General features: G+C 36.0%; 1 protein-coding gene across 10 annotated transcripts in view; it reads left to right on the top strand.

Moving 5' to 3' along the window:
• The window catches only part of NEK1 (NIMA related kinase 1), a 41,876-nt gene that overhangs the window by 16,221 nt on the left and 11,911 nt on the right, over window positions 1-13,744 (top strand). For 6 of the 10 annotated variants that reach the window (XM_035324414.1, XM_035324409.1, XM_035324410.1 and 3 more), the window contains 12 exons: window positions 926-1,098; window positions 1,181-1,312; window positions 4,619-4,721; window positions 6,328-6,411; window positions 6,925-7,008; window positions 8,245-8,322; window positions 9,414-9,509; window positions 9,791-9,964; window positions 10,752-10,817; window positions 10,908-11,142; window positions 12,212-12,364; window positions 13,539-13,730. In XM_035324414.1, the coding sequence (XP_035180305.1) occupies window positions 926-1,098; window positions 1,181-1,312; window positions 4,619-4,721; window positions 6,328-6,411; window positions 6,925-7,008; window positions 8,245-8,322; window positions 9,414-9,509; window positions 9,791-9,964; window positions 10,752-10,817; window positions 10,908-11,142; window positions 12,212-12,364; window positions 13,539-13,730 (1,570 nt within the window). The remainder of the gene's footprint in view (window positions 1-925; window positions 1,099-1,180; window positions 1,313-4,618; window positions 4,722-6,327; window positions 6,412-6,924; window positions 7,009-8,244; window positions 8,323-9,413; window positions 9,510-9,790; window positions 9,965-10,751; window positions 10,818-10,907; window positions 11,143-12,211; window positions 12,365-13,538; window positions 13,731-13,744) is intronic. The other 4 variants (XM_035324416.1, XM_035324415.1, XM_035324413.1 and 1 more) reach the window with 3 other exon arrangements.

The raw sequence follows: 13,744 nt of genomic DNA, 5'->3' as shown, positions 1-13,744 counted from the left end.
TGTCCCATTTGAATGTACATGAAATACTTCGGACCACTCTGGAAAGAACATCGACCCTATTGTTAAAGCAGATTCCATAGGTTCACTACCATCGCTATTTGACACTTTCCCCAGGTGTAAAGGGAACATTTTTATGCATGTGCTGACAACCTTAACCTTGTTTTGCCAATTTCACACTTTCTGCATCCATCCTTGGCTACTACTGTACACAGCTGCTTGCAACATTTTGTTTTTTATTATTATTTTCACATGAAGGCTCTCCAGGAATTCTAAGTCTTTGAGAGTGACAGAGGTCATTTTCACAAAGCTGTAACTTGTGGTACATGTTCCCCTGATCTGAACTTCAGTAGGGAAACATCTCAGTTCTGGTGATGCAGCCAAGTTATAGATTGGTAAAAATGGGCATTCTCAGATAAATCTGCTGTTAATGTCACTTAGCAAATTTAGAAGCGTGCTTAACTGTTTCTGACTTCAGTTTAAAAGTGAATGTTTGGATAGAAATCACTCAGTAGTGCTTCAGTTAGTACTGTATCATTTTTAGCTTTTTGTGCTAAAACTTTGATTTTCGCTGTATAGAACATCTGCTATCTCCAGTTACACTTCAATGGATTCCTCACCAATAACTGCCAGAATGTGTGACAGATGTCTCATGTATAATTACACTATTATCAAAAGGAGGTAAAATAGTGTTATTTTGGAGTGCTAACTGAAAAACACATTTTTAATTTATCAGTCTTGTGGTAAAGTGATGAAAAGGGATTTTAATTCCTTGGTTAAAATAGGGGAACACCAAGAATAAAACTAGGACCGGTTCAGAACTGTTGCAGAACATATTAATACTTTTATTCTGCCAGAGAGGTGAAAATTGGAAGGGCTTGTTAAAACCGGTGTTTGAGATGTCCGCCCTACCTTTTCTGATTTTCAGGCACCATATTATGGCGGTGGAGGTGGTCTTGGTCCTTTTCCAGTGTCTTCCAGAGGACAATATGAGCATTATCATGCTATTTTTGACCAGATGCAAAAGGAGAACTTTAGAGTAGCTGAAGAGAGGGAAGCCAGATGGAGGGCAGAAGTACAAGGCCGAGAAGTTGTTGAGAGGTATGGCTACCTTCCACTAGAGGTTGCATGTGGTCTGCTTTAGATGAAAGTAATGAAAGTTACTGTACGTATTTATCTGCAGAGGAATTCCACCTGGAATACGTCCAGGAGTTCCTAAGGGGCCTGCAGGTCATCACCATTTACCTGATGCTGATGCAATTAGGAAAAAAATGAAAAGATCGAAGGAGGTGTCTAAACAAGCCAATGCAAACAGGTTGGACTATGATAATCCGTAAATCTGTCCCTACGTGTTAGATTTTTGTTTTGTCTTGTTCCATTTAGTAGCTGAACATGTCTCAAAATCGCCTTTATCCATTGGTACTGTGCTGTCTGTTTGTGTGTTGGTCCCTCACAGACCACAATTCTTTTAGAACCAATGGAAACCTTGGCTTTCCCGATAGGGGAAAAAAGGATTACTTACAACTGTAACTAAACTAGATTTAAGCCAAAAACCCTGGCTTAATGCAGTTACAGTCTAGCTAAAACAATAACCCTCCTTTGCTTTTTTCATAGTTCTGTTTTCTGTGTTACCTGCCAAGATGCTTCCTTGTTCTGTCATCTCATTCTGACTGCCTTCTCTCCATCTCAATGTTTAATTTTCCAACATAGAAGAGTGTCTAGAAAGCTTTCAGCATTCTTAGCTCCTGTTCATTGACCAGTGGAAAACTCATAGTAACTTTCTTCGTCAAGAGATGTTGACTGCTAGGTGTTATAACAATATGCAACTTACAGTTACTGCAAAGAATAAGGACCACAGAATTATAAAGTGAGTGTGTTTTGTATATAAAAAGCGCTGGTTTTCTACCTATTTCAGGTAGATTGGCAACCTCTTTTAGTTTTTTCAGAACTGCATTGCCTTTCTTCAGTTCTGTTAGTATTGTTTAAAGGACTGTTTCCACACTGAAGAGTGGTATATGGGGAAGTACATACTTAGAAGTTCAGTACTTCAACATTACTCACTAATTTTCATGGAGATATATATATATATATTTTTAATCATAGATTATTTAAACTTCTGCAGACCCAGAGTTGTATCCCATGCGGGTAGAAATAAATGGTGGTAATGTGAAGAAAAGGAAGTGGCCAAAGAAAACATTTGTTCTTCTAAATGAATTTTATTCACTTTTATGTTTCATGTAGTATATGTTTTACCTTCTAGGTTTTTCTATTTTAAAATTTATGGCAATAGTATAGCACATGTTAGAATTTTGCAAGCTGCAAGGTACGTGCTATTTCCTAATTTGGGACATTGTGAGCTAACTGAAATTATTCCTGATACAACCCAGGACTGGAAGGTATATTTTCTCAACTGACATAGATGCGTCTTTCCAGCCTCCTCCATTTATTTCCAACCCTTTGCACGCAGTGCCATCACTGACAAGTCTTGCCTAGGTTAGGGGTATTATTGTTTGCCTCACACGTTCAACAATATTAGGTGATACTTGGCTAGACCTAGGTAAATTGTTTTAAATGTGTTTAAATTTGAGAGCAACTATAATAGAGGGCTGCAAATTACTAATAACCTGGAGATCCTGAGGAGAAATCGATTCACTTTTTCTCAAATCCATGAACTCAGAAGCACTCGATGAACATAGTGTGCAGAAGTTTTAAAACAGATGGATATAATTTTCTTTTTCTGTGGATTACCTTTAACCTTAAATTGAGCTGCCGTTCCTTAGCATTTAAAATGTGTTAAGTATTTGTACTTCATTATTTAAAAGTAATTTTTTATCATAGTTAGCCTAGCAGTGTTTCTCTCTCCCGCTTTATTTTTCATTTATTTCTCACAGCTAAAGATGAAATATAAAGATAGGTGTTCAAGATGTTTAACCAAAAAAAAAAAGTGTTAAGAATAACAACTTTCTTCAAGATAGGTAATTTGAAGTATATGTTTAAAAAGTTGAGAAATCCTTGAGTTGCAGTCTTTCTGATTACACTAACGCAACTAAAGTGAAGATAAGTACCCTCACCTGCAGCAATCTTTACAAATTGTCTCTTAGACAGCAACACTGTCCAGAAGAAATCTGGTTGAAGCATTGTAACAATATGAGTCACTCAGCATTAGAGTAGGGAGAAATGGTATCACGTAAAATTTAGTTGAAATAAGTTTTTGCTATGTACTTGGCTTGAGACAAATAGCTTCTTTTGCTGAGAGAGCACCTCTCCTACCATACTGTAAGCTAAACTTTGTCAGTATGACCCGTTTTGACAGTTCGTTATCCACCAGTTGAGTTTATATGTAATGAACAGTTATAGTCAAAATCATATAGGGAGCCAAATATATATATACAAAGATTATGAAGTGTTTCTTTCTTTACCAGTAACACTTATGTGGACTGTCTTGAATTTTCAGAGCAGCTACAGCATTTGTCCTGTTGTATCAAAGTCGTTTTACATCTCTCTTACTTCATGAATTATAGCATATGGAAATAGCATTTCATTTCCTAATTGCTGGGTGGTGGGGTGAGGAAGACTAGGTGCAAGGCGGTTTAGTCAGTGTGCTAATTCATTTAGGAATTACTAGGAATAGTTCTTGTATGGCAAAATTATTTTTTCTTTAACTGTTTCAGCCTGATGGATTATTGCTTATCAGCTTATTCCAATACCTTCCTGCCTGTTGCTGGACCCCCAGTACTCTTCAATCAAATGAGACTAGGGGAGCCTTGGAAAGGGGATTGCCTCATGGTTCTACAATCTGTTACAACATCTAACATCATTCATCACCTTTTTTTTTTTCTTGTTTTGTTTAAATAAGGAGCTTTCCCCCCTTAGTCTACTTCTAACCAATTTTTTCAGAAACTGTTTCCACTACAGAATGATCATATGTATGTATTAGGAAACTTTGCCAGCTGCTCAGCTGCAATAAATTGATTGTAGCCTTGTTTACCCAAACAGGTCCCGGACCTGGGGTGAAAAAACATCTTGTTTTGGTTAGTTCTGAGGTAGGAAAACTTCTTCAGAGTCCCTTCAAAAACAGACAAACAAAAGTCCCACCAAATCCCCCCAGAACAGTTGCCAGAATGCTGTTGGAATACCAGCACTGTGTCTGTTATGTAAGTGGTAAGTGGTAGAAGCTCTTACTCCAAGCATAGGTCAGATTAAGGCTACTGGATGGCTCATGAAGAAAGTGCTCTTGCCCATCTCTAAAGGGAAGCCGTGAAGGAATCTGTCCTTTTTTTAACGTTTTATTTTACAAATGATAATTAATGAAAACAAGCTGAGATGTTTTCAGAACTAACTGCACTAAAATTGTGATTTGACATTCATTTTGTTTTGGTGAGCAGGATATGGAAGAACAACACAGTGTTCTGGGAGGGCGTGTTTAATTGGACTGTGAATATAGTTGAACCTATTTTTTCTCCATTTTGTGGAAGTCTGACGTATTTCAGCTGATTGAAGGCGTTTTGTGAAGATATATTTTTCATAGTTAGTTTTTGTGTCCTAGTTTGAATATATGTATAGGTTTTGCAAGTGTTGTATTTCAGAGACTTTCAGCTTGCTATGTGTTGTAATTATTCAGGCCAAAAGGGTGGTTACCCGCAGAAAGAGCGAGGCAAGTTGAAGAATTCTGGCAACGAAAGAGGGAAGCCATGCAAAACAAAGCTCGAGCTGAAGGACACATGGTATGGAAAATCTGGTCTTCCTACTTATATTATTGCTTCAGAATGCTTTACAAATCAACAAAGGAAAAAAAATTACATTTTTGTGCATGTCTAACTTGATACTGTGAACTTTACAACCTTACTTTCATTTTTTTCTGTTTGTAGCTGTAAAGTTTTGGTTAAAATTAAACTATTAATTTTTCAGTAGCTTGAACTTTAAATGAAGTTTGATTAAACTTTTAACTCAGCTATAGTAGTGTGTTGCTACAGTAGTATGTTTTAGAAAATCATTCTTTTTATTAAGAAGATATTATAAAGACATCCATCTTTAGTCCACAGAGGTTAACTAATGGACAGTGTCACAAAATGTTCTTTGTTCTTTATGCTTGCAGTTCTAAATTCAGTATTCCTCCAGGAAATGTGTTTTGCAGTAACAACCTCTTGCAAGTGATTCCTTTATATTAGGATGTTATTATTTCTGAAAAAGTGAATATGGAGAATAATATACCTTTCTATTTTTTGTGGCTTAACATTCAAGCCAAAACTGGAATTCATGGAATCCTCATGAATGTATGCTATTTCTTACCTACGAGGATGGTTCTTTTAATTTATTCTCTCATCCCCCAGTGACTAACCACAGAAGTTTAGAAATACCCGTTTCTTGAATTACTGATTTTTCAGCTCAATCTGAAAGAGTATGTAGTGAAAATATTTGTGTTCAGTGCTTCCTGCCAAGAATTTAACTGGAGTATTGATTTACAGGTTGTTCTTGGTTCTCAAGCTTGAGAAAGCTAAAATCCTGGTGTTTTACAAGGCACAAACAAGGTCCATGTAATGACACATAATAAATGCAGTTAAACATGCATCTAAGTAACAAATCAAGATATTTTTAATAAGTTCAGCAGGAGCTTACAGTATACAATGAAAAAAAAGTAATAAATATGTTTTTAAACCAAACAGGAAACTTTGATTTCAATGTACTGTCCTGAATTGGACTCCTGTTTTCCATTCCTTTGAGGTTGAATCCTTTTGTTTACGGTTAGGACTCTGACCGAGTACATCACACTAACCCCGATTATACACTGTAAATCCATATGTATTAGCAATGTAAGACAACTTGTTAAGTTTAGAAAGGAAAATGTAATAAGCTTATACAAATATGTTACAAGATTGATGAGTTTTCTACTTATAGTTTTCTACTTATAGTATGTTTAAAAAATGATGATGATGGATAAATGCTTACTCTACATACGATGATTCCACTTTTATCTTAGGCTTGACTCAACAGTGGCAGAAATGCCAACTGTGTGCCACAAGTAGTTTTTAATCCAGATGTACAAAAGCTGCTGTCTGCCAGAATTTATGCTTCCAACATAGCAGGAGAAGACCAGAATTGTAGGGAGAAGGTTGCTGTAATATTAAAGGTCTAGCCTCTTCCTGGCTACTCAGGATTTTCAGTTATTACTTTCATTTGTTTCTTATAAGTCAAAGGGGGTTATCAGTTAATTTCACAACGACTGCAGATCATTGGTGGATTTGCTTTCTTATAAATGAACATTTACTGGATAAAGCAGATAATTCTACTGCCCCAGCCATTTTAAATTTTATACCATTAAATGGCAAACAGGGTACACTGCAAAACGTGGCAGATATCTATGGAGGCAGGCCCATTTCTGCAAGAGGAAGGAAATCCAGAAACAAGGAAGAAGAGGTATGCTTGCCGCATGTTTGCCACTTCCATCACACAAACAGCACTATTTTGACCTTGACTGTGCCTCATTTCCCTGCATGGTTCATTTGTGTAACAAAATGAAGACTTTAGAAGTTCCTAGGAAATATTTTTTTTTTTCTGGAATCTGGGTGTGTAATTTTTTTTAATAATCATAAAATAATTGTTGTCTACAGCAGTTTGCCTAGGAAAGGTTTTTGAACATGCACGCATATCTGTAGGGTGTAACCATGTTGTAACAGATGCAACCATTCCTGGTCCTTGATTGTATCAAGTGTAATGGTAGCTTAATACTGAGGAACAAAAGTTTCAGTTTTCTTTAATTTCATTGGATGAGAATTCTTCTGGAAGTTATGAAGTGCTAATATAGTGATAGTAATAGTGTTTTTTTTACCTTCATTTCATTTGGCTTTTTGTGGAATCTTAAGTATTATAAACCAAGCATACTGCAGATAGTTGCAGTATCATTGAAACTTATTTCCGTTCTTGACTTAGGAGTATTTGGCAAGATTAAGACAGATCCGGCTACAAAACTTCAATGAACGTCAACAGATTAAAGCAAAACTTCGTGGAGAGAAGGTCAGTTTGAAAAATAAATACTTCAGGAAGTTGGCTGTGGGATCATATTATTTTATCCCTGCAGAAATATTTTTATGATAAGCAATTTTACACGTAAATATATATATGTGTATATATATATATTAACACATTTCATTCTGTTCCACAGTTAGTGTACCTGTATCTGTTCTTACAGAACTTATGGAATTTGTTGGATATTTCAGTTAGAGGTGCAGCTTCAGTACATGTTACCTAATAACCTGTTAAAGAGTAGGACAACGTAAAATTACATCTGAATTTGATCCACAAATCTCTCGTTAAGCACTAACATGTTTATACTTTGTTGTGGTTTTGCCTCGGCAGGCAGCTAGGCAGCTAACCACCACACAGATGCTTGCCCTCTCTCCCCGGGGGGTTGAGGAGAGAATCAGAGAGGTAAAAGTGCAAGAACTCACAGGTTGAGATAAGGACAATTTACTAGGTGAAGCAAAAGTCATGTGAGCAAGCAAAGCAAGGAATTCATTTGGTGCTTCCCACTGGCAGGCAGGGTGTTCAACCACTCCGAGGGAAGCAGGGTTCATCACATGTAATGGTTCCTTGGGGGGGACGTTGGGAGCGATGCTGTTTGTCTCCTTCCTCCTCCTCGCCCCGGCTGCTATTGCTGAGCATGACACCAGGCAGTGTGGGACATCCCGTTGGGCAGCCTGGGCCAGCTGTCCTGGCTGTGTCCCCTCCAGCTCCTGGGGCACCGCCAGCCCCCTCGCTGGCAGGGCAGCGTGAGGAGCTGGGAAGACCTCGCCCCTGGGCAAGCACTGCTCTGCAACAGAAGACAGATGTATTATCACTCGTATTTTCATTAAAAATCCAAAACACAGCATTGGGTGAGCCTCTACAAAAAAAATGAACTCAATCCCAGCCAAACCCATGACAACTTACTTTCTTTTAGCTATAGGAAATTCTCTAGAATTGACTTTGACAATGCTCACACTGAATATGTATGAATCAGTGAAAAGTACCAGAATATTTTTCTGAACTTTTTTCTCTACAGTGATATAATAAAAATAATAATCATCATCACTAGTCTCAAAAATGAAGTTTCATCCAAGTAGGTATTATATTCAAGTGAGGAGTTACATAGTAAAATTATGGCTTGTATTAGTCAGACAGTCAGTCTAAATGATCCCACTAGTCACTTCTATCACTCAGCTTTTAAGTACATGCATTGATGATAATTTTTTGAGGACTCGTGTTCTGCAGAATGAAGCTGGCAGTTCTGATGGACAAGAATCAAGCGAGGAAGCAGAACTGAAACGCAAAAAGATAGAAGCACAGAAGGTAATTGTGGGAAGGGAGGAAATGGAACTCCTTGTTTTAAAATTTGCTTCTTATCTCATGAAGTTCCTTGCATTTCATTTTGCTATTAATAGTTTGTTTATGCATCCACTAATAGAGGTTTTTGTCTCTAAGTCATGCATACTATATTGAAGTAACAACTCTTTTCACCTGATTTATCTCAGCAATTTCAAAATATGTTGTAATGTAGCATAGCAGGCAAAGATTTTCCCATCCATGCCTTTGAGGTTTTTCTCTAGATTATCTTTAGTCCTCAAGGCAATTTGGTATAACTAAGATAGCATTTTGGTACAGAGACGGAAAGGAAAATGTACCTTAAATAACTATTTCTAGTTAAAAGAATAAAGGAAGCCAAAACCCCTCACTTGTGCTGACAGAGGCCACGTGTAGACTGTAAGGTGGGCTAGTATATAACCCCATGATAAATTGTGTTTAGTTCAGAGTTTTACATCAGTTGTAATTCATAGGAATCCAGTTTTTTATTAGAGCTTTATTCTTTGTATTCTTCTAATAACTCTATCTACTATACTATGTTTATATCAAGTATACAGGTATACATACTACATCTGTTCATTTTTTCCTTTCATCTACAAAGAGCAATATAAAAACAAGCTGACCTTATGCCTAACCTTAAAACTAGGGGTGAACCAGCAACGGAAGCTTTTTGTGTTTGTTGAACAAATATAGAAAGATTAAGCTGAATATTCAATAGTTTTTGATTAATGAATTTTGCTTCAAAACGTGTGTTTTTTTTTTTTAGAAAAACTCTAATTTTAAATTACTTCTATCACAATTAATATGTACACTAAAAATTAATCATGCCAATCAAGAATTGTAAGTATATTTTGAGGAGTTGTTACCATTTGAAATATTGAAGAACAGTTACTGTACTTGTGTGGTGATTTTGAATATCAGTGGAGACCTCCCTTCGCAGTCTATAAAGCAGTAAGTGAGAGAAAGCGAGATGAAGTGATCCAGCCATGTTTCTTTTTAAGATGTTCCACGGAAAGGTGTACTATTTCTTTTTTATGGTTCAAGCTGGTCTTTTTTTTTTTTTTGCTTGTTTATTACAGGCCCAAGCAAACGCTCGAGCTGCAGTTCTAAAAGAACAGTTAGAGCAAAAAAGAAAGGAAGCATACGAAAGAGAGAAAAGAGCTTGGGAAGAACATGTAAGAAAACCTATTAATACAGTCTTCTTTGCTTACGTGTGCTGTGGAGTGACAAGTCCCACTAGTGATATCTCTCTGCTAAAAAAAAAAAAAAAGTGGGATGTTGTGAAGCTGATAAATTGGAAATAGTTCATATATGTAGTTGACAGTTTAGTTTGAAAATGTGTGACATTATTATCCTTTTCTAAGATTTACCTCAGCGTATTTGATCATACTGTGTTTTTTATATGCAGTCTTTGATTTATTGTTTTATTTTTTTTAATTGAATCTGTATTATACAGCTGATAGCAAAAGGAGTAAAGAGTCCTAACGTGCCTTTTCATGTGGGAGCTACAGGACACAGTCCTGTACATGGAATACAAGAGCCTGGAGCATCTCTTCCTAAGCAACAGCTTCCAATTAAGCCCAGTACACCAGTCATTTCCATGACTTCTGCTTTGAAGGAAGTGGGTGTGGTAGGTACTTCTGCTAAAAGTTACCTTTTCTTCCTAAAATTAAAAAAAAAATAGCTATACTGATTTGGAAAATAATTTTTAGAAGAATGTGCAGATAAAGTAAACGAAAATGCTTAAGTATACTAGTTGCTGGTAGGTCTTACATAATAGCTCAAATTGCTTTAGTCTTGTCATTGAGGCAGATCAAGAACAATGCAGAATGTTTCTCTGAAAAATATGCTCTTTTTAACTGTATTCGTGTATCTGCCTATTGTCAGTCAACTTGATCTGGGCAGGTTTTCTTTCTGTTTTTGGATACGAAAGAGATAATGTTTTCTTATTCTTTACTGACCTGATACTATATATGCTGTAATTGTTAAAGTTTTCTTCTCACTTCTGCTTTTCTTTACAGGTCCTCTTAGACTCTGTCCTTGCCACTTTTCTGTTCTCTTACAGAATTACTCATTTCTAGCATTGGAAGTGGTTGGCATTTTGCTGCACATGTCACATCTAGCTTCATCTCTGCCTCTTTTCTGCTATGGATTTCCCTTGCCTGCTTAAACTGAGACTGGTTCATTTGCTCACCCATTTCAGATAGCAAATAGGTCACACAGACACTGTCCTTGAAATTCAGTTTTTGTGAAACCCCACAAAAACCGAAGTATTGTCCATTCTGTCTTAATCTATCTACAATTGTCAATGAAAGGGTGTTAGAGGTGACTTTTCGCTATTATTTCTATTAATATTCTTGAGATTATTTTTTCTGACATATTCTTCTACACTGTGTTTCATGCTTCTTTCTTTAAAGGATGAAAATGTAACTGCTATCCAGGAAGCTGAAGAGGAAACAAAAAAGCCAGATCTTGCAGTGCAAGTATGTCAAATAGCATTCAGTTTTATTTAGTTTTCTTTTCCTTTTTAAGGAAGGTACTATTTAAGTGATACATATCGTTCCTTATTTCAGAATAAACGGCAAATACTGAAAAGATTGAATCAAAATCTTAAAGCTCAAGAAGATGACAAAGGAAGAAAAGAAAATAAAAATTTATCTGAATCAGATGGGTCTGAAGATGGTAAGGAACAGCAAGAAGATGTCCATCCACTTGTAGGAGATCGCAAAAAATGGGAATCGAAGGCATCTGAATTGGTAGTTCCTCTAGCACAGTTATCTTTGGAAGACTCTCTCTCTGGAACAGACCGTAAGCACTCATTTGTCACCATGACATTAGTAAATCAGTAGTGTCTGCTTTCATAAAGCAAGTACTCTTTTTGTTACTGCTTGTGTGTCATGTGTGTCATTTGCTTCTAAAACAGGTGGTTATGTATTGCCTTGCATAAGGAATGAGGCACAGGCTTAGTACTTAAATGACCTGCGGGTGATACAAAAAATAACTATAATTTCAACAAATAGTTAATGAAATGCACACTTTCTTTCTTCAAGTTGTCTTTGTAAATGTCTTTTAAATAGGCGTTAATCTAACAGAAAGGATAAAAACAGTTAAAATACATGCAAGTTTCTTATTCAATTTACAAATCCTTTTATGTTTTCAGTAGGACAATAAAAACTGAGGGTTATTATTTTAATTAAGCCTATCTTTCAGATTTTCTATCTGCTTTCTCTGGTATTTCAGGTGGAAGTTTCAGTGTGTCTTACTGAGGCTGTTACACAACGTAGAAATAAATGATCACTGAAAGACCTGCTTCGTAGCACAGTAGTTTTACATGGTTAGGATGTTCGAAGATCAGGAAACTTCATTCTTTTGTTCTACTTCTTTGTTGCCACTTTTTATCCTCTGTTCTCCTGAGGGAGAAATAACAGAAACAAATGTCAAAATAGAGCAGGAGAAGACTTTCTAGTTTCTCTCCCATATGAGCAAGTTGATAGTACAGGCGACATTTTTTATGATGCCGGTTTTTAAAAACTTCTCAGCCAGTATTTCTTCTGGAGTACGTGAATTGCTGAAAAGACCTCCTGCTTTTCCTCTTATGTTGAAGATGTCAATTTTCATTTAGTAACTTCTGTTACTAAAATGAATTGTCAGAACAGGAACTCTAGACTTTTGACCACAGTCTTTAGTCTCTGTGGCTAGGGGAGAGGTGGCATAAGACTGGCTTTGTTGTTTTTAGCTTTGTGGAGGTTGTTTGTCTATAGCAAGTATAGACAATTATAGTACATTTATAGTATAGCTACTATAATATAAGTAAAGTATTCTGTCATATTGAAAATGAACAAAAGTTTCTAACATGTTTTTGTTTGTGTCCTGACAGGGCAAACTATAGGGGAAGTAATCAAGCTAGATTTTGGTGAACCCCACAGGAAAGTCTGGGGCAAAAGCCCTACTGATTCAGTCCTGAAAATTCTAGGAGAAGCAGAGTTGCAGCTGCAAACTGAATTACTTGAAGAACTAGATATAACAAATGGTAAGCACGGACGGTAACTATATGCACTGCGAGTGTAGGAAGTGCCAGCTTGCCAGTTTGTGTAGTGAGAATAATTTTGAAGTGATTGAAGCATATTCTGTCCTTACCCTTTCTTTCTTCAGTGTGTTGCCTCAGTTCTGAATGTTTCTAAATGTTCCAAATGTCAGCACAGGCTCAATACCAAAAGATACCAAAATATTTCAAACACACTCAAGTAATAAATTAAGATGGATGTGCTGAAAGGGGGAAGGATCTTCATTTTGCTGAAATGTCTTGGACTTTGCTTGTTAATATTAATAGTCTTTTTAAAAAAAGAGATGTTGTCAACCGAATATTGAATTGCATAGCTCCCGTAGCTTTCTTGTTAGCACGTGACTTAGCATACTAGTGGAATTTCCTTCTGGACAAGTATTTTTTGTCCTTAATGCAAATTATGTTGCTTCTTTATCTTTCTTGTCTTTCTGGTGAACAACTTTCATACCTGTTCTTTTGCTATTGCACTTTTTGTCTTTTCTTCTTTCTCTTTCTTTTTGCTTTATAAGTGCTAGATGCAAGAAGCTTTTACAGCTTTAGTATACTTTTGTCTTCATCGAAACAAAATACTAGTTTCTTTTGTTAGAAATGGATGGTGGTACTTCTCTAAAGAAATTTAAGGCTCAGTTATATTTATTACATACGTATTAATAATATTTACAGCTGTTAGCCAAACCCATAGGGTATTGTAACTTTTCATCTAATGATTTAAACCAGTAAAACCATTAATAACAATGATAACCATTGTATACCTTGCCAACTTTCATTAAAATGTAGTTTAAACTTGAAAATACCAAAGAACAGTACAATTTAATATTTATTCGAATAAATATGAAAATATTATATATATATATATTAAAATATTATATATGAAAATATAAAAGTAAGAATTATAAAGTACAGCAAGTACAAAAGTAAGAAAAAGAATTATAAAGTAAGCAAGTACACCTGCTGTTATGGGGGGTGGGAAATTCTGTTTTTAATATTTCTGTCTTCTTTGTTCAAAGGCATGCAAACATTTCTACTGTGTAGACATTATCTTTTAAAACCCAAGATTCTCAACTTACCTTGTATTCACATTTTAGTTTATTACTGAATTGTGTCAAAGCTCTGTTTAAACAACAGGCTAATTTTGTTTTAGATACTGCAGAAGTTGTAGAAGGAGATCATCACTCCTTAATTGTAAAACCGGATAAGGAAGAGAAAGCTTTTCCTACTGTTGGAGCTCAGTCTTCAGTGCCAGTTGGTATCTCACAGAATGAAGTGACTATACCAGAAGAATCTCAAAGAGCTGGAGCTACCCAGGTGCAGAGCAAACCTATTATGCTGGATGGTAAGTCATTTAAT

This window comes from Oxyura jamaicensis, chromosome 4 (genome assembly GCF_011077185.1).
Source record: "Oxyura jamaicensis isolate SHBP4307 breed ruddy duck chromosome 4, BPBGC_Ojam_1.0, whole genome shotgun sequence".
NCBI classification, from domain to species: domain Eukaryota; kingdom Metazoa; phylum Chordata; class Aves; order Anseriformes; family Anatidae; genus Oxyura; species Oxyura jamaicensis.
Note: the sequence above shows the minus strand (reverse complement) of the source record. Positions and strands in the feature narration are given on the sequence as shown.